The sequence below is a fragment of the Amphiprion ocellaris genome, chromosome 10, assembly GCF_022539595.1.
Source record: "Amphiprion ocellaris isolate individual 3 ecotype Okinawa chromosome 10, ASM2253959v1, whole genome shotgun sequence".
Classification (NCBI taxonomy): Eukaryota; Metazoa; Chordata; class Actinopteri; family Pomacentridae; genus Amphiprion; species Amphiprion ocellaris.
Genome location: NC_072775.1, coordinates 9,295,919 through 9,318,540, shown reverse-complemented (window position 1 = coordinate 9,318,540; position 22,622 = coordinate 9,295,919). Strand labels below are relative to the sequence as shown.

General features: G+C 40.1%; 1 protein-coding gene across 10 annotated transcripts in view; it reads left to right on the top strand.

Annotated features, from left to right (window-relative positions):
• The window catches only part of tnk2b (tyrosine kinase, non-receptor, 2b), a 72,652-nt gene that overhangs the window by 42,177 nt on the left and 7,853 nt on the right, over positions 1-22,622 (top strand). For 3 of the 10 annotated variants that reach the window (XM_055014056.1, XM_055014052.1, XM_055014054.1), the window contains 15 exons: positions 5,536-5,713; positions 7,378-7,448; positions 12,086-12,358; positions 13,214-13,366; positions 13,764-13,927; positions 15,292-15,411; positions 15,784-15,910; positions 16,070-16,216; positions 16,460-16,554; positions 17,426-17,620; positions 17,894-17,985; positions 18,520-18,642; positions 18,912-19,339; positions 19,752-20,945; positions 22,203-22,298. In XM_055014056.1, the coding sequence (XP_054870031.1) occupies positions 5,551-5,713; positions 7,378-7,448; positions 12,086-12,358; positions 13,214-13,366; positions 13,764-13,927; positions 15,292-15,411; positions 15,784-15,910; positions 16,070-16,216; positions 16,460-16,554; positions 17,426-17,620; positions 17,894-17,985; positions 18,520-18,642; positions 18,912-19,339; positions 19,752-20,945; positions 22,203-22,298 (3,441 nt within the window). In that variant the 5' untranslated portion in view covers positions 5,536-5,550. Of the gene's footprint in view, positions 1-5,535; positions 5,714-7,377; positions 7,449-12,085; positions 12,359-13,213; positions 13,367-13,763; positions 13,928-15,291; positions 15,412-15,783; positions 15,911-16,069; positions 16,217-16,459; positions 16,555-17,425; positions 17,621-17,893; positions 17,986-18,519; positions 18,643-18,911; positions 19,340-19,751; positions 20,946-22,202; positions 22,299-22,622 lie in introns of those variants that run through there. The other 7 variants (XM_055014057.1, XM_055014061.1, XM_055014053.1 and 4 more) reach the window with 6 other exon arrangements.

Below are 22,622 nucleotides of genomic sequence, written 5' to 3'. Positions count from 1 at the left end.
TCATCATGAATTTTGGCGCAAAAAAAACGCCTTACTATACTATGTCGAAAAAAAATGCCATTTTTCAAACATGTTGTAGAAACGTGCCATATGATGAAATAACGTAAAGGAGGGCGTGAAAAACACTCCAGAAAGGTTTTCTTTGAAAAAAAAATCATCATGAATTTTGGCGCAAAAAAAACGCCTTACTATACTATGTCGAAAAAAAATGCCATTTTTCAAACATGTTGTAGAAACGTGCCATATGATGAAATAACGTAAAGGAGGGCGTGAAAAACACTCCAGAAAGGTTTTCTTTGAAAAAAAAATCATCATGAATTTTGGCGCAAAAAAAACGCCTTACTATACTATGTCGAAAAAAAATGCCATTTTTCAAACATGTTGTAGAAACGTGCCATATGATGAAATAACGTAAAGGAGGGCGTGAAAAACACTCCAGAAAGGTTTTCTTTGAAAAAAAAATCATCATGAATTTTGGCGCAAAAAAAACGCCTTACTATACTATGTCGAAAAAAAATGCCATTTTTCAAACATGTTGTAAAAACGTGCCATATGATGAAATAACGTAAAGGAGGGCGTGAAAAACACTCCAGAAAGGTTTTCTTTGAAAAAAAAATCATCATGAATTTTGGCGCAAAAAAAACGCCTTACTATACTATGTCGAAAAAAAATGCCATTTTTCAAACATGTTGTAGAAAACGTGCCATATGATGAAATAATGTAAAGGAGGGCGTGAAAAACACTCCAGAAAGGTTTTCTTTGAAAAAAAAATCATCATGAATTTTGGCGCAAAAAAAAACGCCTTACTATACTATGTCGAAAAAAAATGCCATTTTTCAAACATGTTGTAAAAACGTGCCATATGATGAAATAATGTAAAGGAGGGCGTGAAAAACACTCCAGAAAGGTTTTCTTTGAAAAAAAAATCATCATGAATTTTGGCGCAAAAAAAACGCCTTACTATACTATGTCGAAAAAAAATGCCATTTTTCAAACATGTTGTAAAAACGTGCCATATGATGAAATAACGTAAAGGAGGGCGTGAAAAACACTCCAGAAAGGTTTTCTTTGAAAAAAAAATCATCATGAATTTTGGCGCAAAAAAAAACGCCTTACTATACTATGTCGAAAAAAAATGCCATTTTTCAAACATGTTGTAAAAACGTGCCATATGATGAAATAACGTAAAGGAGGGCGTGAAAAACACTCCAGAAAGGTTTTCTTTGAAAAAAAAATCATCATGAATTTTGGCGCAAAAAAAACGCCTTACTATACTATGTCGAAAAAAAATGCCATTTTTCAAACATGTTGTAAAAACGTGCCATATGATGAAATAATGTAAAGGAGGGCGTGAAAAACACTCCAGAAAGGTTTTCTTTGAAAAAAAAACTCATCATGAATTTTGGCGCAAAAAAAAACGCCTTACTATACTATGTCGAAAAAAAATGCCATTTTTCAAACATGTTGTAGAAACGTGCCATATGATGAAATAACGTAAAGGAGGGCGTGAAAAACACTCCAGAAAGGTTTTCTTTGAAAAAAAATCATCATGAATTTTGGCGCAAAAAAAACGCCTTACTATACTATGTCGAAAAAAAATGCCATTTTTCAAACATGTTGTAAAAACGTGCCATATGATGAAATAACGTAAAGGAGGGCGTGAAAAACACTCCAGAAAGGTTTTCTTTGAAAAAAAACTCATCATGAATTTTGGCGCAAAAAAAACGCCTTACTATACTATGTCGAAAAAAAATGCCATTTTTCAAACATGTTGTAAAAACGTGCCATATGATGAAATAACGTAAAGGAGGGCGTGAAAAACACTCCAGAAAGGTTTTCTTTGAAAAAAAAACATCATGAATTTTGGCGCAAAAAAAACGCCTTACTATACTATGTCGAAAAAAAATGCCATTTTTCAAACATGTTGTAAAAACGTGCCATATGATGAAATAATTTCAAGTAGGCCCTGAAAAACACTTTTCAAATTCATTTGTGTTCAAATCTACTGATTCCTAAAGTGACTTCTGTTACTTCTACCACGCATTTTTTAGACATTTTTTCCAACTTCAGCATTTTTGCTTGCCCACCAGAAAGGGCTGAGAACAGGGGGGAGGGATCTGTTTGTTTGTGCCATCTGTCCACTCAAAGCAACAGCAGGATGAAGAGGTAGAGTGGGAGCAGGAGGTGTTCTATTTGGGAGGTGTAGGCTTCCAGCATGGCCACCAGAGTGATGGAGCCAACAATCCATGAGTAGGTAGAGTTCAGGTTGATGCTCCCGTCGAAGATGAGAAACATGGCCACGGTGATGATCTGGGCAAACACCGACGTTGCAGTCCCCTCCATGGTTTTCTTAGGGCCGGGCCAGCGGATCTCCCCGATGGTGCTGCCAAACACAGATGCCGCAGTGTCTCCAACCCCCACAGCCAGCACACCTGCATAGGGCACTAGGCCGCCTGCACCAGGGAGGATCCCCTTTGGTGCACAATGTCGTACAAAATGTCTTTGAAAAGTCATAGTTTAGCATGTTGTCCAACATGGGTAAAAACGTCATAGTTTGTTATGTTGTCCAAAATACCACTAAAACATCATAGTATAGTATGCCGTCAAAAATTTCACGAAGAAGTCATAGTTTGGTATGTTGTCCAAAATACCACTGAAACGTCATAGTTTAGTATCTCATCCGAAATGTCACAAAAACATCATAGTTTCGTGTGCCGTCCACAATATCACCAGAACGTCATAGATTAGCATAAGATAAGTCCTTTATTTCTCCCCACGCCAATATGTCACTAAAACATCACAATTTACAAATTTACAAAAAAAGAGACACAAAACAGCTACAATGAGATTCAAAACAAGTGAAATCAGACACAACATGACTAAAATTACAAGCAAAATTACAAAAATAGACACAAACCAACTGCAAAGAGACATAAAATAACCACAATCAGACACAAAATGACTATAATGAGAGAGAAAATCACTAAAGATAGACACAAAGCAACTACAATGAGACAGAAAACAACTATGAGACACGAAACAAGTACAATAACACACAAAAACAACTACAATCAGACAAAAATGACAATGAGAGAAGAAATGACTAAAACAGACACAAAACAACTACAATGTTACACAAAACAAGTACATTGTGACACAAGTCAACTACAATGAGAGAAGAAATGACTAAGAACAGACACGAAACATCTACGACAGGCTAAACAACTACAATAAGACTTAAAACAACAACTACAACAGGCAAAATGACCACAAAGAGGAGCAACAAAATCTACAATGTGATGCAAAATAACTTCAAAGAGATGCAAAACAACTACAATCAAACACAAAATGCCCAGAATAAGAGGCAAAATGACTGAAAGAAATGCAAAACTACAATTAGACACAAAACAAGGACAATGAGAGACTAAATTGTTACAAAAAGTTGCAAAACAACTACAATCAGACACAAAACAACAACTACAACAGGCAAAATGACCACAAAGAGCCGCAACAAAATTTACAATGAGACACAAAGTAGCTTTGAAGAGTCACAAAACAACAACAAAAAGATTAATGACAACTCCGAGGTGACAGAAGACTGCTATAGAGAGACAAACATCCACAAAGAGAAGCAAACTAAGCAACAATAAAAACACCATAAACAAAAAACTAAACAATCATTAACAAGGCCAGAATTTACAGAGAACAATCATAAAACTACAATAAAGGCACATAGACTACTACTACTATTACTACTACTACTACCACTAGAGACTACTACGAAATGACCACAGATGTAATATGACTACAGAGCAATTTAAGACAACCACAAGTAGACAGAAAATTAATACAAAGAAAACATTTGCAATGAGAGATAAAATAATGATGTAACATAACAATCAGAGATGTAAAATGACCACAAAGAAACACTAAACTACAACAAATAGACGCACAAAGAGACACAAAACTTCCACAGATGCAGAATGACAACAAAGCAACATGAAACAACTGAAAGAGAAGTAAAACGTCTAGTAACAGGTAACCTATGTTGTTCAGTGTCTTTACTATCAAAGGTTGTTTAGAAGTCAGTCCTCATCTAAAAGGCAACTTAGACCAGAACAATGTGAAAACTTGAAACCTGCATTGCACAAACCAGCGATGTAGTAGAAAGCAGAGGCTAATCTTTTGAAATGAATTTGTATATTTATAGATTTGAGGATTTTTCAATAAAATTCTGAATAAAACTGTATTTTGACATATCTTTGAACATGATTGGAAGGGATTTGTGCTGTTTGTTAAACCAGTGCTTTACATTTGAGATGCATTTTTAGGATTTTTTTTACTCCGCCAATGAACGCAGCAGAGTTATGCGACGATCGGCATACGTTTGTCCGTCTGTCTGTGCACACCATTACTCAGAAACGGACTAACAGATTTGGATGAAATTTTCAGGGAAGGTCAGAAATGACACAAGGACCAACTGATTAGATTTTGGCAGTGATGCAGCTTATCGCCTGGATCCAGGTATTTGTTAAAGATTTTTGTATCATTTAGCAAAATAGCGGCACAGTGTCACTAAAACTATGACAAAAAGTGAACACTACACATGATTGTGATCCTACTACAAATCACCGCTGCAGAATTATCAGGACTTATCCGTTGTAAATGATACAAGGAACAACTGATTAAATTGTGGGGGTGTTTCTGAGTCCCATCAATTCCCGCGGTCCGCCGCATATTTAGGTCATGCGATTTGGTAACCGTACATAACACATGCCTATGCTCAGCACAAGGTTATTTTTTTGTGGGTACATCTATATTAAATGGCCAAATTCTATGTTGCTGTGATTTTTGATCATCAATAACTAATAAAAAAAAAAGGCATTTCTACAAAAATATGCTGCATTTCTGACAATGACATATGGGGGAATGAACGGCCTTGGAGGAGTACCGCGCTCTCTGAGTGCTTTTCTAGTTCATCTCATGTATCACTTTTTTTGCAGCAGCACCGTGATATTTGAGGAGTGTCTACATTGAACCTGCCAAAAACAGAGAGAGTATTTAGTCTGTTTTGGTGTCATTTGATAAATTGCAGGTTTAACACCACACTGACACCAGATCTGTGCAATCAATGCCTACCTGCTATGTTTAAAGTGAAATCAATGTGCTTTTTTGGCCCAGTGAAAAGCAGCTCAGAGAACATTTGGCCCTCTTGCCCTTCATGCTTTTGTAATCAGTCTGCATTGTGATCCTGTGTTTCAACGTACAGTCATGGTTATGACTTCCTGCAGTCAGATGTAAATGTCTGAGCGTGTTAGAAGGCATTTCAGGGCTGTAAACAATTACAGGACAGGAAACAATGGCACTGAGCTCAGTTTCCTATTTTTCTTACAGAAAAGAATGGCCTGTTTGTTGCTCAGCAATTTTCTCTTTGGATGTATTTTGCAGATTTGGTGCAAGCAGAAAACTGTTGAATGGATATTGAATGATTTAAACTCAGTTTCCTTTACTCTTTGTGTGTGTGTGTTTTTCCAGAAACTGGGCAGTAGCATGCAGTGTGAGGAAGGAACAGAATGGCTGCTGGAGCTGCTGATGGAGGTGCAGCTGCAGCAGTACTTCCTGCGGATCCGAGATGACCTTAACGTCACGCGGCTGTCACATTTCGACTACGTCAAGAATGAAGACCTGGAGAAAATCGGCATGGGTCGACCTGGTGAGACGGAGCGTCTGTGGAAAGGAGGGTCTGAGTTTGTTCGTTGTTGGACAAAGTGTTTTTGAGTTTTCTATCCCCAAAGGCAAAATCGTATTTCAGTTGTGCTTGGAACCTGAAAAGAATCTTGGCTAAGACATTAGACTTAAAATAATAAATGTTAACAAGTGACCTGACCTGACCTGACCCAGCAGGAAACCTCAGTTGTACACTTGGAAAATCGAATTGTATTGTTATATCTGGCTGTACTCTGGAGAGATGCATCCCAGTCTAAATACCTCTAGGCCTCAGCAGACTGTTGTTTTTTTCCTTTCATTTACTCACAAATTCCTTTTGACTTTATATTGCCGCTTGCAACCTCAATGTCAGTTTGGTACAGACATTAGTAGTTCACAGAAGGTGAATCTGTCTCACTGAAATGATCTTCTGACTATTTCTGTAGTGCGATCAGCGCTATGTTCAGGACTTTGGTTTGTCACCAGATACCTAATCAACAATTTGCATTCCTTTTAGGTGTTGACAGATGTGTTTTTTTCAGGACCAAAACCAATTATTAGTAATCAAGTAGATCAGTAACTGATATTTGGAAACAATATAATTTTTTTTCCATTAACTGGAAATCTTGGTGTAAAAATTCAGAAAAACTTTGCTGAAACAGCTTTGTTCATTCATGTTTCATGTATGTTTGAGGAGAACTTTTGATCATCCTTGAGCATTAAATGGCCATCAGATTTTGCTAGAATCCACTAAGTGATGACAAGAGTAAAAAATTATGTATTTTAATTAAATTATTTATTGAAAATAATGCAATTCTGAGCATCAGAGCCGATAATGGACCAGGCTGATAATCATCGACTCCTAATTCCAATCAAGTGCAGTTCCTCTTCGTCTTTAGCGCTAAATTTCAAATGTTAACATGCTCATGTGCTAAATTAAGGTTGTGAACTGCTAGCATATGTATGTTAGCGCTGCCATTATGAGGATATTAGAATGATGACCATAGACTGTAGATGTCATTAGCTTTTAGCGCTATACATTGCCTCAAGTATTACTTTTGTGTTCATGGCAGTGTGTCACTTAGCTCACCCTCAACGTAATTGGAGCAAATCCTCCATCACTAATACCCATAATATCATTTTAAAGGCACAACTGGTAATTAGTTACAATAGGAGGGGACACTGAAGTGCCAGATCTTTTGTCTGTGGTGAGTGTGTGTGAAGGGGATCACAGCAGTAATGTTCTAAATCCAGTTACTGAAGCCCTCAGGGCCTCGGCTATAGAGCCGCTTAAGACTAATTACACCCACTTCTCCTGCTCATATATTCACTCACATCTCAGCTCACTGCTCTCCAGCCTTTTAATATCGCTTCCTCGTCTGTCTAGTCTTTGCTTTTCTCTTTTCATACTTTATCTCCCATTAACTCTTTCTGTTTGCTCTTTCATATCAAAGTCTGGTGTTTTGTTCAGTGCTTATATAGTTTCCAATTACGGGAAATTCATTAAAATTCAGCATAGTGCACCTTCTGCCACTCCAAATTTTAACCGATCTTATGGGACCTTTTGCTAGATCCATATGAAAAGAATTAGCTACAGTCTTCTTTCTTTTGAGTGTTTCTACCATTAACCATTACTGTATTTTTCTGTTTATGTTGTTTCCTCTGATGCAGGGCAGCGACGGCTGTGGGAGGCTGTGAAAAGGAGGAAAACCATGTGCAAGCGCAAGTCCTGGATGAGCAAGGTGACAGACATAGACAGGCACACAGGACTCATTTATAATGGTGCATGGTATGCTTGGCAGTGTGTCGCCACCGTGGCGTCTGTCTCTGTGTAGCGACGTGGATACATTCATGTGAACACAATAACTCATGAACAAACATGGGAGAAACCTGAGACTTTGAACACAGTTTATTTGTGTGAATACAACATGATTTTTATTACATTTTGATCTCTTTGTGATATGATTTTCATCAATTTTAAAAATGAATTCATTTATTCAATCTTCATTTATACTTGAGAGATCACTGAGAGAAGATCACCCAACCTTGCCATATGAAATACAACCATGAGTGACATGGACATCACTGGTAATAAAAACCTCATGGCAGAGTGATATACAGGGTTCGGAGGTTTAGGAGTAGAAAGCGATGCCATACATACATCATTAATCTTTTTGAAAAACACAACTGAAGCACTCAGTCAAGAGCATGTCACACCCACAGACTGCATATAACTCAAATCCAAGTCTGAAAAAAATCTATTTGTAGCTCTGGTAGGCTATAAACAGTGCATCAAGTGAGGGGGGAATCACATGTGCGGACGGATTTTGATGCCTCTGTTGCTTACTATAGCAGAAGTGTAACAATACATTTATGTGCAAACATGCAAAAAATCCTGTTAGCGAGGTTAGCAGTAGCGCTATTTTTGGCCATATCTGCCATTGCACACAATCAACACATACAATCCAAGGATAGCTGCACGCACTTTAATATGACAAACCTCAGACTGTGTTTTTCGTTTTTACACATCAACACTTCAAACTGAGTTTCTGAAAATTTCCATCTTGAAAGGAGTTATCCAAAAACTCAGTTTGCAATCACATGAAACTCCATTGGCATGTTTGGACAAACAGTAAAAATACATTGCAAAAGCTGGATTTTAGCTGCACATGTACAAGTGAACAAGGCCTAAATCCCAGACCGACCCTGCCTGAACAACCCTTTACCTACAGAGTATGGGAAAGATGCTTTTAGTTCTGTAGTTATAGACTTATTTTGCTCAAGTCAGTGGAATTTGAATGTTAAGTTCTCATCAATCCAGATGCGGAAATACTGTATTTATATGCTGTAACTTTTTCAGTAATAAATCTGTTAATGTTAGAACTATCAAGAGCATTATAGTCAATATCACTGGCTCTGGAAAATAGCATACACTTACTTTTATCCCCATTTATTTGTAATGTGAAGGCAGGGGTGTTTTCATAGAGGTATCTGCAAAAATACAGCCTTTGCCAGTACTGTAATCTGTAATTTTGAAGTCAGTTTTGAACTAAAGAATTGTAATGATTATGTATAAATGGTCACATAGTGTTAAGATAGAACTTCCTGGATTTTCTGAATCAGTCTGTGGTGATAATGGAGGACGTTTCTCTTTTTCTTGATAGTTTTTTTGTGTGTTCTTCATGAAAGAAAAACTCTGATACATACACATCTGTAGGAAACATCCCTCCAGACGACAAGCAGATGAGCACGTCCACACATGCACGACTCAAGTCACAAGAGCTGGTGACACACAGACTCAGAGCATGGTGCATTCACAGAAATGTTGTCTCATGAAGCATTAAGTCTCTCCCTTAAGAAAGACCTTTGTGTGATGGTCACACATTCACTTTCTTTAAATGAAGGCTGAAATTATCACTGATTAATGCTATGTTATACAGAAGCTTACAAAACTACTCAGAGGAATGGACTGAGGTGAAGGAGGAGCCGTCAGTGCTCTGGCAGAGTGTGTTGGCTGTGTGTCGTCGGGGTGCTCACAGGACGCTCCCTGCCATCTATAATTACACCTGTCTGTTTCCGCCTCTGGCACCATCCTCAGATAGAGTAATCTGCTTCCTCAGCCTGCTGAGTGTGTGTGTGTGCGTGCGTTGCTGGGCCATAGTCCGAATCTTTTGAATGTCGAGGCTCCTATTTGAAACCGACAAACCACACCGGGACCACAGAGAGGTGGTGTTTTTAAAAGGTCTGCAGCATTATGTCATGTCTGGTCCAGTGTGAATGTGAAACCACATACCGCTCGCTACTGTTTATATCTAGCCAGTCAAATATGTTTGGCACTGAGGATTCATTGACACCTCTTTTTCACCGATGACACCATTTCTGAGAACTGATCTTTGTTCTTCGGCCAATAGGAGCAGTTATTTTATGATTTTTATCAGATATGTTTCTGGCTTTCAGCAGCTGATGTCACCACCGGTTTCTGTGCATTCCTATTTTGGTAAACAGTTTAACAAAGGTTTTCCTTAATGGCTCCACAGCACACACATTGTACTGGTTCATATTTAGGAGAATGGAAGGGAATCACAAGCACACACACGACAAGCACGCAAACAAAAGCATGACATTCAGGTCACTTAATCTAATAGTGCTTCCTAATGACTACTTCCTAACAGCTAAGTCATTCCTGCTGCGTTGTCAGTACTTAAGCCAAGAGGCAGGAAATGTCTGTCTTACCCTTAATGATAAGTGTTTCTGTGTGTGTGCACTTGTGTGCTGGTGCATTGCAGTTTTTTACTGACTACATAACCTTAAGTTCAGGTCTTCTGCATTTGTTAGTCCACACATTTAGAGATATTACCCAGAACTTCTGGCTTGAGGTGTGGTTTTGTGTGTGTGTGCATCATGACTGTAGAGGGGCTGCACCAGTGAATCACTGCTTAGTAGTTTTTCCATAAAAGTAGTTCTAGTCATAACTTCTGTCTGCCTCACAACCAAGCACACACACCTCTCACACACCCCTAACACTAAATATACCACATAATGTGTACACAAAGTGCTAAAATGCACATTTAGAACAGGAAAAGAGGAAGTAGCATAAAGAGCCTCACTGTTTAAGCTGAAGGATAAATTGAGCTGGTACTCTGAGGTTTCAGCACCTACAGTAGAGTTACAGTTGTGGCTCTGTAGGTATGTAGAGGGCCCCACCAACGCTGACACTTCCATAAAAATTATAACTGCACTGAGACGGCAGAGTTCTTGTGCTGCTTTTAACTTTCTCCTACCTGTGTCTGGTGTCAGTAGTGCTGGTTGGTAGTGAAGATGTCAAGCAGCAGGCTGAAGAAGCAAAGTATTCTTGTAGCTGCTAACACCACATCAAAGTGATTGAGAGAATGCAAAAGCAGCCTGATAATGACTAACACTTGCATGTAATGTTGCTGCAGTTCTGTGACAGTAAGTTAGTAAGTTGTGGGTTAAGAGAGAGAACAAGTGAGGCAGAGTGGTGAGAGAAAGAGATGTGAGGCATACAGGTAGAAGAGTGGAAAATAAAGTTGAATGTGTCTTGACAGCAAAGTGACCAGACCAGTAGGTCAATGAGCACTAAAGCATCAGATGAGACGCAAGCATCTCTTCACTCATGAGTCTTTTCAGTTCCCTACATCCTCCAGTTGTAAGACGTAAAGCACAGAAAGGAGGGGTTCCAGAAATTAAGAAATAATTAGCTGAAAATTAACATGTTGGCATCTGAATATGATTGGACACCTACAAACACAAATGAACGATTTTATTAAGACAACCACAAGTAGTCTTCAGCTTTCTTGCCTGAAGGTATCAGGCAAGAAAGCTGTATGCTATAAACCAGATCAATTATGTCTGTGGTGTATATTGCGACCCGTTTTAGGGATACAAAAAACAAGGAAAACAGTAATAGTTTCTAAAAGTGAATCCTCATTTTAACTTGAAAGGTCAAAATGGCGGAAATATGCATGATCTGCTCACTCTTTCCTTAGTCAGAAACCAGAAAACTCAACACATCTGTCTTTCACTCTTTTTAATGCTTGTTACTCTATTGGTATCTTAATAGTGGTGTAATTGACTGGCTGTTACCAAAATGGTGCAAAAGTTGGCAACGAATCTCCATGCGTTTTAAAAAGCTGAACCACAGTGTAAAAAAAATCGTAATAATTAATAAAGGTGCGATATGTAAACAATTCAGATTCAGAAAACTTTATTTGTTTTATTAGAAAGGTACGTAGAGCAGGCAGTGCAACAATGACGTAATAAAGAAATAGGGATAAATATATATACAAATCTAGAGCAACTAATATAAGAATAAAAAGAAAAAAGAAAAGAAAATAAGACAAAAAACACAACTTGGTAACATACAAGTGCAAACATGTCATACTAGTGCAAATACAAATGAAAAGTAGGTGCAATATGGCAATGAGGTAGATACAAGAATATATCAAGGTAGACATAAATTGCAGAGTGCAAAATGGCATAGTTCATAGCAGTCAATGTTAAAGTCCATGTGTGGTGGAGGAGAGAGGGGGTAAAATACAAGGTTCTCTATGGGTGTATAAATACAAATACAGTGATATTATTTCTACACTGCAGTTAAAATATATGCAAGAATATTCTTCTGACATATCATTAGCTATTTTCAAATTAAATTAAAAAAGCTCTATGCTGGACTTCTGCCACCTTGCTGCAGATCTTTATATGCACTCATACACATATTATTTCCACATCTTCATTTCTAAGCAGGTCAGTGTCACCACATTATTTCTACGATACACACACACTCTCTAAAGGTGTAAAGTTTCTGCTTACCTCAATGCATTGCCAGCTTCATTCTTTTTTTTTTCTTGTCCCTCTCTAGGTGTTTAGTGGTAAACGTCCAGATGGAGGAGATTTCCCCCAGCAGGGCCAACCAGCGTCTTCGTTTCGTAAACTCTCTCCCACGCCTCCCCTGGGTCTGGAGGAGGGAGTCCTGAGCACTCAGCCCAGCGGCGGTGCTCCTCTTGATGGGCAGCAGCAGCAGGCTCTGACCTGCCTCATCCCAGAGAAGGACTTGACGCTGTTTGAGAAGCTCGGAGACGGATCCTTTGGTGTCGTGAAGAGAGGAGAGTGGCTCACACCTGCTGGGAAGGTGGTGAGGACACATATGCTCGTCATACTTAGCCCAAATTTAAAAACAACAACATTTTGGAATTATTTTTTAAAGAAACTGGGGCGTGGTCACACTCCTGAGGACTGTACTACGAAGCAAGCTTGGCATATTCAGACTTTCTTTGCTATCATGACAGTAGTTACCATCTTTCTATAACAGGTTTTTTTCTACAGACTGTGTACACACTACCAAAAAAGAAGGTTTTTTTATGACTTTTCTTCCACACAAAATGGACTGATCATGTGCCGCCTACTTCAGTCAAGACGGAAAGTTGTTATAATGGAGAGTTATGCAGAATATAAAAATTTATTCTGGTAAAAAGTGCTGCTACCTGCAAATAATGAAAAAGAGGAATGCTGGTAGTAAACTGTTAATCATGTAAGCTAATATATGTGTTTTACCACTCAGTGCACTCTCAATGCACTGGTTCAATGATTTTTGAGATACAGCGTAGTCCCTCAGCTGAGAATCTGTACCGCTCATACAGAATCATCAGGAAACAAATGGGTGAAAGGCAGACGCACTTTACAGCTGATTTAGCTGGTGCAGGCCTATGTTACCATAGTGATGTTACCAGGTTGCGATATTGAAAACTCTGACTTAAGGCTCAACGTCCCTCGCAGACCCACTAATCTTGCTTTGTAGTTCACCCCTCAGCAGTTCTTTTGCATAAAACATGTGCCTCATATTTATCTTATGCTGATGCAGGAATAAATAAAAGCATGACTGTGTTTCAGGGAATTTTATTAGAACTGCTTCAACACTTCCTGTGTGATAAAAAAAAAAGCAGAGCTCTGTGAATACATTTAAATAATTGTTTTAAACCTTGTTTTCCAGCTGAACGTAGCTGTGAAGTGTCTGAAGACAGATGTCCTCAGTCAGCCCGACGCTCTGGAGGATTTCATCTGTGAGGTCAACGCCATGCACTCCCTGGACCACCAGAACCTCATTCGCCTCTACGGTGTGGTGCTCACACACCCAATGAAGATGGTAGTGGACACACAGAAATTTCACACGCACAGGGAGGAAAATACAGTCAGATAAATGCCAGAATACATACAGAACACTCAGGCAGTTAGTTGTACACTTGCTTTCGCTCTGTGCAAATACATGCTGCACACTTCACACAAATGCAAATGTGAAGAGATAAAATAAGGAGAGACATTTCAGTGTAGTTGTTTTCGAGCCAGTGCTACCTTGTACTTATTTCCTCTGCTGTATTTTTGATTCACACTGACAAATAGCTTGTAGATCACATTACATTCTCCTTTTTCTTTCACATACTTCTTCCTCCTGTTCTCTTTCCCTCTCAAACCATCTTTGTGCTTTTTACTCCTGTGTTCCTCCTTCCTATTTTCACCCACTGTCTCTTTATCTGTCTCTGCAGGTGACTGAATTGGCTCCTCTGGGTTCTCTGCTGGAGCGTTTGCGATGTGTTCGTCCACAGGGTCCAGTGTTGATCCACACTCTGTGTCAGTACGCTGTGCAGGTGGCCTGTGGGATGGCTTATCTGGAGCAGAGGAGGTTCATCCACAGGGACCTAGCAGCCAGGTAGGAGACAAAGAGCCTTGGCAGCTACAAAGAAACCTTTTTTTAAGGAGGTTATATTCTTCACATTCGAGGATTGTTTTACTGGTATGGGGAATTATTTATGTTGCTTCTCCTTCTCCTCCACCCAGAAATTTACAGGCCATTACTGGCAGACTTGGCCCATAAGCAAAATGAGTCAGTGGTTGGCTGGCTGCACTGGTTGGTCTACGCTCTTGGTCTTGCCCAAATTAGTCACTTTCATTTAAGTGTTGACACTGTGTGGATGTTTAAGAAAAACTTTAATGGTTGGTAAAAATGAGTCACTTTCCCTGTTAAAGCTGTGATAAAATAGTAATGACAGCACACGACTGTTCCAGCGTGCAAAACATTAGGAAGATTTCTCAAGATGTGCAGGTTTTGTAAGCCACCGGAAAATGTATTTTATTGTTCATGAATACCAGGTTTTCTTGATGCCAGTAAGAATTTTCAAGCATCCTCTGATGTAGGGATGCATTCACAATGTGATACTACTCTTTTACACACTCGGTCAGTGGACAGTGCAGATGTGTTGTGTAAAGTATCTTTTTACTTGCTACACAGTGCACATGTGGCCTAGGATGTGAAAAATAACATAGCAAGCTTTCGTCTCCTTTCTGGAACCAGCATAGCACTGTGAAACTTCTAATTCTTCACTGACTTTGTGTAATATAACTAAGTAAACATCTACAGACTAGAGCAGACTGTGAAAGGGATAAAGTTGCAAAGCAACAGCCAGCTGCTTCTGGCAAATTAAATGCCAACAGGGTGAACAAGACCTTAAAGTTGTCATTTCCTGTAAAAACCCGGAAACTGTATGACCTGTTTCTGTGTAAAAGAATCACACATAGCTTGTGTGAAAATAAATATATATATATCGACTGGGCCATTTTACATGTGCAGAGAAGATCTGTTCACTGCATGTGCATCACTTTCATGCTGCTCACATTCATAGTTTCACAGATTATAATGGCAGCAGAGAATTGCAGCAGCTGCTCTTCAAACAGTCCACGTGTGTTCATTGTAGCTGCTGCATAACTGTATGAAGCAGTAACACAGCTGAATGCCACTTAAGGTTGACAATTACCTTAAATATAATGTTTTCTTTGTGGTATAAGTTCACTAAAAATATATTGCTCTTTCACTTGATTATTTCGGTAATGGTCAGTTTAGTGTCTCCATAGATGGCCGAGCTGCTATTATAGTTGCTATTAAAATAACAATGATTTTTATTATTATCAAAAACAAACAGTAACTGCAGCAAAAAGACTTAATGTAGTCATGCTGTTTGTGTGTTTAGTTTAACATGTACAGGTCCTCATTAAATATATATCACCTTCTCTCTTCAGGAACATCCTGCTGGCTTCAGCTCACAGAGTGAAAATCGGCGACTTTGGCCTGATGAGGGCGCTGCCTAACAACCATGAGCACTATGTCATGCAGGAGCATCGCAAGGTCCCGTTTGCATGGTGGGTGCACTGATCGAGCAAAACAATATCTAAAGATGTCCTTGGATATGATCCACAGATAGATTTTAGTAGCTTTGGAGGTTGAATGTGAACCTAATTTATTTTATTGCAGTTACTTTCTGTAGAGAAATCTGATTGATTCTTATAAAACCAGACTTGCTCTGCTTGCTTGGTTTCCACATTCTCTGTCTATCAAGCATTGTATATATGAATTTAAAATTTAGACTTAGATTCCAAATCCTACAGGCTTTAAAAATCCCTTTTCTGTCAGAGTAGCCGTTTAAACACTGAGTTCATCCCCACCCAGACCTCAGACCAGACATACAGTATACTGCAGATAACTGGTTTATATAGTGTGGTGTCCTGTTGCAGGTGCGCCCCAGAGAGTCTGAAGACGAGAACATTCTCCCATGCTACAGACACATGGATGTTTGGAGTCACTCTCTGGGAGATGTTTACACATGGCCAGGAGCCTTGGCTGGGACTTAATGGTAGTCAGGTGAGTACGCAAAGAAAAGCAACCTGTACAGTACTGTGCACAGAAACATAAATGCCATGAAGCTAAGGCAGGCACATTTACGCATACTGACAAAGACACGTTCTTCATTTGTCCTTTTTTGTCTTACCCATGTTTTCTGTTTTATGTTAAAAAAAATAGATTCTCCATAAGATTGATAAAGAAGGTGAACGCCTCCCTAAGCCAGAGGACTGTCCGCAGGATATCTATAATGTCATGCTGCAGTGTTGGGCTCAGAAACCAGACGACAGACCAACTTTTGTCGCTCTGCGTGAGTTCCTGCTCGAGGTATGATAGCAGACATTTGGATAGGAAAAGGTGTCTGTTCAGACTGTTTTTTGAGGGGTTTTTAATGTTTATTTTTGATTGGTTAATGCATAGATGCCCAGTGTTCCTGCAGCAGTCAGTCTTTGTATAAATGGACTTTTAGCTCCATCTAGTGGAGCTACTCTGAAGCAGAGACTGGAAGGTCTGGAACCTGGAACAACCAAGTTACAATTTGAATCTCATAAATATCTTCACCGTTTTCAGACGATGCCCACAGACATGTGCGCTCTACAGGACTTTGATGAACCTGACAAGCTGCTGATCCAGATTAATGATGTCATCACCATCATAGAGGGGAGGTGGGTGATAAGTTTTAAACTGAAGTTCTTTTGCATAATAAAACAACTTCCCAAACTCACCACTGTTAAAAAAAAGGGTGGAGCAGTGGTTAACACTGTTGGCTCACAGTTCCACTGTACTACCACAGTCCAAAACAAAAGCATGTTGATTGGGTGACTCAAAATTGCTCATCAGTGTGAATGTAAGTGTGACTGTACATCTGTCTCTTTGTGTCACTTCTACACATGTAACGTGTTGAGATCATATCCCACCTCTCACCTACTGTCAGCTAAAACTGCAACAATTACTCACTTATCGACTAAATCGTCAGCTATTCTCATGATCAATTAATCAATCTGAGTAACTGTGAAAGGAAAAAGGGAAACTTTTAATCCTTCTTCTGCTTCTTAAAGTTGTATATTTTTTGGCTTATTTACTCCTCTGTCACAGTAGTTATCTTCTGGTTGCAGACAAAACATGTTTGAGGATATTATTTTGGGCTTTGGAAAACACTGATCGACACTTTTTTCTTTAACAATTTTCTGTCTTTTTGTTACAGCTAATCAGTTTGTCGAGAAAATCATTGAAAAATTAATAAACAGGGAATATAATTTTAGTTGCAGCCCTGATGTCAGGTGAGACTGATGGCACACCCCTTGCAAGCCTCTACAAGAACTAAACAAAAACTTAAAATTATCTTATTTTACTTAATAACCACAGACATTTGACTACTATAGCTCCATTATGCTCACAAGTAAAATGTTTATAATTTCTGTTAAGCTAAATACCCTTTCATGTAATTACTAAATTGCCAAAAGTACATTATGGTTATTTATTAGGCCTTCAGTGGTGGCCGTGCTGTTTCACACTCTTTATCATATTGTGTTTCAGGGCAGAGAATTACTGGTGGCGAGGTCAAAACAAGCGAACCCTTAAGGTCGGACAGTTCCCCAGGAACGTGGTGACGTCAGTAGCGGGTCTGTCAGCACACGACATCAGCCGGCCGCTGAAGAACAGCTTCATCCACACAGGACATGGAGACAGCAACCCTCATCGCTGCTGGGGCTTCCCTGACAGGATTGACGAGTGAGCAACACCTTCTGTTTGTTGATGTTCAGTATTATAAGAATTTAGGATAGAAAATACCAGAAAACACCTAAAGATGCTTTTTACATAGTCTATTAAATGTCTTGCTATTGTAGAAAGACATTGTAGTACTAATAAGCACTAACCAATAGATGGCACCAGAACACTATTTTAAGAGGCCACCAGCTTATTAAAACATTACAACGCCTAAGTCAGTTATATTCAATACGCTGACATTTACTCTGCTCAAGTTTATCCTTCTCTTCCCTCCAGTTTGTACCTTGGCAATCCCATGGATCCTCCTGATGTTCTGGGTGTAGACCTCGGTACTGCTCGGCCCACACAGCTACCAGGACGATCTAAAAGTGAGTGAAACAGCTGAAAAACTAAAATTTCAACCATACTACAGACATAACCATTTAAACTGATAAATACAGGATATGCTTTCACTGAATTCTTATTCTTTCAACCAACCTGTTCAATGCAGCATAAATATTTAGATATTTTTGCTTTATTGTAACTTTAAATACAAGTAGGTAAAGAAACCTGGGAAAATATCTTAGATTTAACTGTTGCATTGAGATAGTCCCTATACTAATATACCCGCTCTTCAATTACAGAGTGATCAGATTCCATATTGAAATGATACTGCTGTCTTTTTGTCATTTACATTCTGGATTGCGGGTTAGATTTTAAAGTCGTGTCAGTGCAGATTTTGCAGTGAGATAACACCCACCAGCTTTCTTTTCTTTTATCCTAACAAAGCTTTCATATGCAACCTGACATTTGCTTGTTTGTTTTATCTTCAATCTTGCTATCTTTGCTGCTCTTATTTTCCCCCCTCTTTGTTTCCTTTGATTCTCCTTTGCGGCGGCGGCATCCATTTTTAATTTTTCCAGAGGAACCTCCTCCCCGTCCTCCTCAACCAGCAGTTTTAATCAAGAGTAAGTTTGGTTTCTCTCAGCAGCTCCTCACCCATTGCTCCTGCCCTCTCTGTTCCCTCCTAGCTCCACTTCTCCAAGGTACATCCCACATTTTTCGTCTTTACTTTACTTGTCTTTGCAGTGATTTTCTAAGCTACTTTTTTCCTTTCTTAACATCAGTGTTTCTCCATCTTTCCATCCCTCTGTCCTGCTAACAGATGTGCACTGTAGGACTAACTTCACACCTGGAGAGTTGTTGTGGAGCAGGGTTTTGTATTTTGTGGTGTCTAGTGATCCTAAAGAGCTTTGGTGTCATTACTCTCTAAACTTTATTCAGCCAAGTAACAAATGTATTGTTTCATCTACAGAACCTTGCTATGATCCAGTAAACGAGGAAGAGGATCTGACCTCTACAGGACTAAAGAGATTATCTTTGCGGAAAACAGGCTCTGTCAAAGGCCTCAAGCTTAAACCGGCTGCGTGGGTCTCTGCGTCCAAACAGGGGAGCAACAGGACTTCAGGCCACAATCCCAACAGTGAAGTTTCCCTCATTGACTTTGGGGAGGAGTTCCCCCCATCCACACCTACCCCCTCCCCTGTGGTTGAAATTCAGATTCCTTCATTGGCCAGACTAGCTTTGGAAGCAGAGAACATCCTGGACAGAACTCCACCTCAAAGCCCATCTAGATCACTGCCCCGCCCCCTTCACCCAACACCTGTAGTGGACTGGGATGCAAGGCCGTTACCTCCACCTCCAGCCTACGACGACGTAGCCCAAGATGAAGATGATATGGAGGTATGGTAATACAATGCCCTTCACTTTTTGACAAAATTTACAGAAAGTGTGATCATAAGATAAGATAAGATAAACTTTATTGATCCCACAGTGGGCAAAGTTCACTGTTACAGCAGCTCCAAGTAGAAAAAAATAGTATAAAGGCAGTACAGAATAAATTAGAAACACACAGTGCAAAAACGAAGAGAACATTATATACATAGAAGATGTTTTTTTTTTTTTTTTTTAAGGAAGACTATTTACATGAGGTTGAAACAGTTATTGCACATAAGTGGTATGCATATGTGAGGGACAAAAGTGCAGCAGTAACAGAGGTAGACCAGTTTTCATTTTGTGTCCTTCTATTATCCACATCTAGCTGTACATTGTTGCATGTTGGGAAAATGATCTTCAATCTTCTTTCTCCACAAAGGTGAGCTCCATCAACAGCTCGGAGCAGCAGCATGAGGAGGAGCCTAACGATGTCCAATATTCAGAAGAAGCTCCCTTCTCTGGGCAGAAGATAGAGAGTCCAGACAGACCAGGTCTCGAGGACAACCTCTTTCTTCCCAGTAAGCAGAGCCGGGGTCTGTCCTCCTCTTTCTCCCAGTCTGCAGAGATCTTTCAAGAACTCCAGCAGGAGTGCATGAGGAGGCTCAATGTACCGACCGGAAGCGCTCATCGGTCGTGTTCGCCCTCCCACAGCTCAACTTCATGTCCCCAGAATCCTCAGAACCCCCAGACCTTTGAGGGACAACAGCAGAGTGTCCTCTCCTCCAATGAGGACAAACCCCAGATCCCACCTCGTGTCCCCATCCCCCCTCGTCCCATAAAAAGAGGCGACTACACATCTGCTCGCTGGTCAAGGGACCTCTCTCTTTCTCCAATGCCAGCTGACACCACAGAGGATGTTTCAGGCTCAAGCCAGGACCAACCACCTCAGATCCCCCCCAGAGACCCTTTGTCTCAGCCAGGCTCCAGAACTCCGAGCCCCATGGGTCTGGTCGTGGGCTCCCCCCAGCAGAGGCTCTACTCTGTCAGCCCCGCTGCCCTCACATCCTGCCCCCCAACACACACCTACAGCTCCTACCTCTCCACCTCTCCAGGTAAACTCATGCCTACTACACACAGCTTTGCCTCAGATCCTAAATATGCTGCACCCAAAGTGATCCAGGCGCAGGGGAAGGACGCTGCCAACAAGGGCCCCTGTATCCTGCCTATCGTCCGTGACGGGCGTAAGGTCAGTAACACCCACTATTACCTCCTGCCAGAGAGGCCGCCGTACCTTGATCGATTCGACCGCTTTTTCAGGGAGGCAGAGAGCCTTCCTGCTGGCGACGTGGAGGACAGGCATGCACGGCAAGCTAACACTGCCACCGTCCGACCCATGGTAGTCAGCAATCAGACAGTCCAGGGTCACGTCCAGGGACAGGGGTTGGTCCAGCCGGGCGAGCTAAAGGCTAATTTCTCCTCCAATAACAACAGCACTCTGAGTGGACAGCGGTCAGGGATGAAGACATCAGTTAGTCTCCCTCGTGTGTGTTCAGATGGACTGGCAGCACCGGTGGGCACTGCTTCCTGTACCAGGACAGACGGAGGAGGGAACTTAGCTGACAGGGTCAAAATGGTAAGGCCACAGATATTTGAGTCGCCTTTTGCAACATCGTACTTGAAACACACTGTACTTGAAACGTTAAGAACTTGCTGAAAGGTAATTAAAGTTATAAACTTCACTACAGTTAATGTTGTCTGGGAGGAAAAGTGTGAGTGTGTCTCCATTTCAGGAAAAAACATTAGCATTTAGCGAATTCTGGCGCATATAGTAGCAACTTTTAAGTGCTCAAATCTATGACAATAGACCAGATTATCTCTCTCTTCAACTTCAGATCATTATCCATTAAGCAAATTATGACTGATGTGTGACAGCATCATTTTCAAAGTGGAGCTGAACTTTGGAAAGTCAGTGAATTAGACTAAATAAATGTGAAATTCAGTATAGAACTTGATGCTTGAGCACACACTTTCTTCCATTTTCAATATTGCCTTCATAACTTATTTAAAATATGCCAACGTTTCTTTGGGAGACAAAGGCCATATTAATTTTTGCTGAGAATTGAATTTGAAAGATGATGTAGCAAAGTTTGATTGGGTTTCTTTATGCCGGCCGATTGATTCTGACACCGACCAAGCCTGACTGGACCGGAGTCAGAATCACTGCGAGGCACTGAAGGCACTACACTGATGAGGCATTTGGCATTTTGTAGAGGATACTGAGATCTTTGGCTGCACTCGAGGAGTAGCGAAGTGAGAATATGGGGCCATATATAAACTGCACTGCAGGCGAGTTCACTATAAGACAGAGACATGTAGTAGCTGTAGTATTTGAAATATTAGTGTGGATGCAGCAGGGGGTGTCAATGTATGATGTTGTTAAAGGTATCGATCAAGTTCGGGAAAAAAGAAAAGAAATATTGACACCCAAAAAAATTAAAATCAATGATTGTTGCTGCTACAAAGTTCCACCACACCAGGAACACAAACTCTGTGTCAGAATTAGTCAGCTTAAGATGGATAAAGTAATTACTCTAATTCAGGCAAATATGATTAAGTTTGTGAAGAGATATGAGACTGCTCCATATCTGATCAATGCAGTGATGCTTAAATCTCAGGACTGGGATTCTTATCATCACTTTGCAGGTGAAACTAAAAGTAAGTCTGTTGTTTGTTTTAACTATTAATGTTAAGTTAGAAGAAAGAAAAAGAAGAGTTTCTGATGTTTGTAGTGACATTAGTACTGAGGTGCATCAACAGGAGTGAAGAGTCAGAGCCAGGAATTCCAAGTGTTCTTGGTTGTTGCAGAGATTTACAATGTTGTGTTTTTCAGGTGCAGGAGGCAGTTCACGGTGTGACAATAGAGGAGTGCCAAGCCGCCCTCCAGAACCACAACTGGAATGTCCAGAAAGCTGTACATTATCTAAAGGTGAGAGCATTTGTAACTATGCTATGGAAAATCTTCTGCACTTACTGAGAACCCTTTGATGTGCGACATGGGTCAAAAGTGACCCAAATCCAATGGAAAATGGCTATCTCCTGACTCACACTGCACACCAAAGGGTTAACACTAACAAAGTTATCTAGCTAACATTACTTAAAAGTTCATAGACTGTACATTTATCTTCATAGCATCATTTTCATGTGTAAGTCTATTCCACTTCCCCGATCTGCGTGCTACCATTATCAAAAACATCTTTGCTTTGCTGATAATGGCAAGACTTGACCAAGATTTGGATAGTCCAGTAATGCA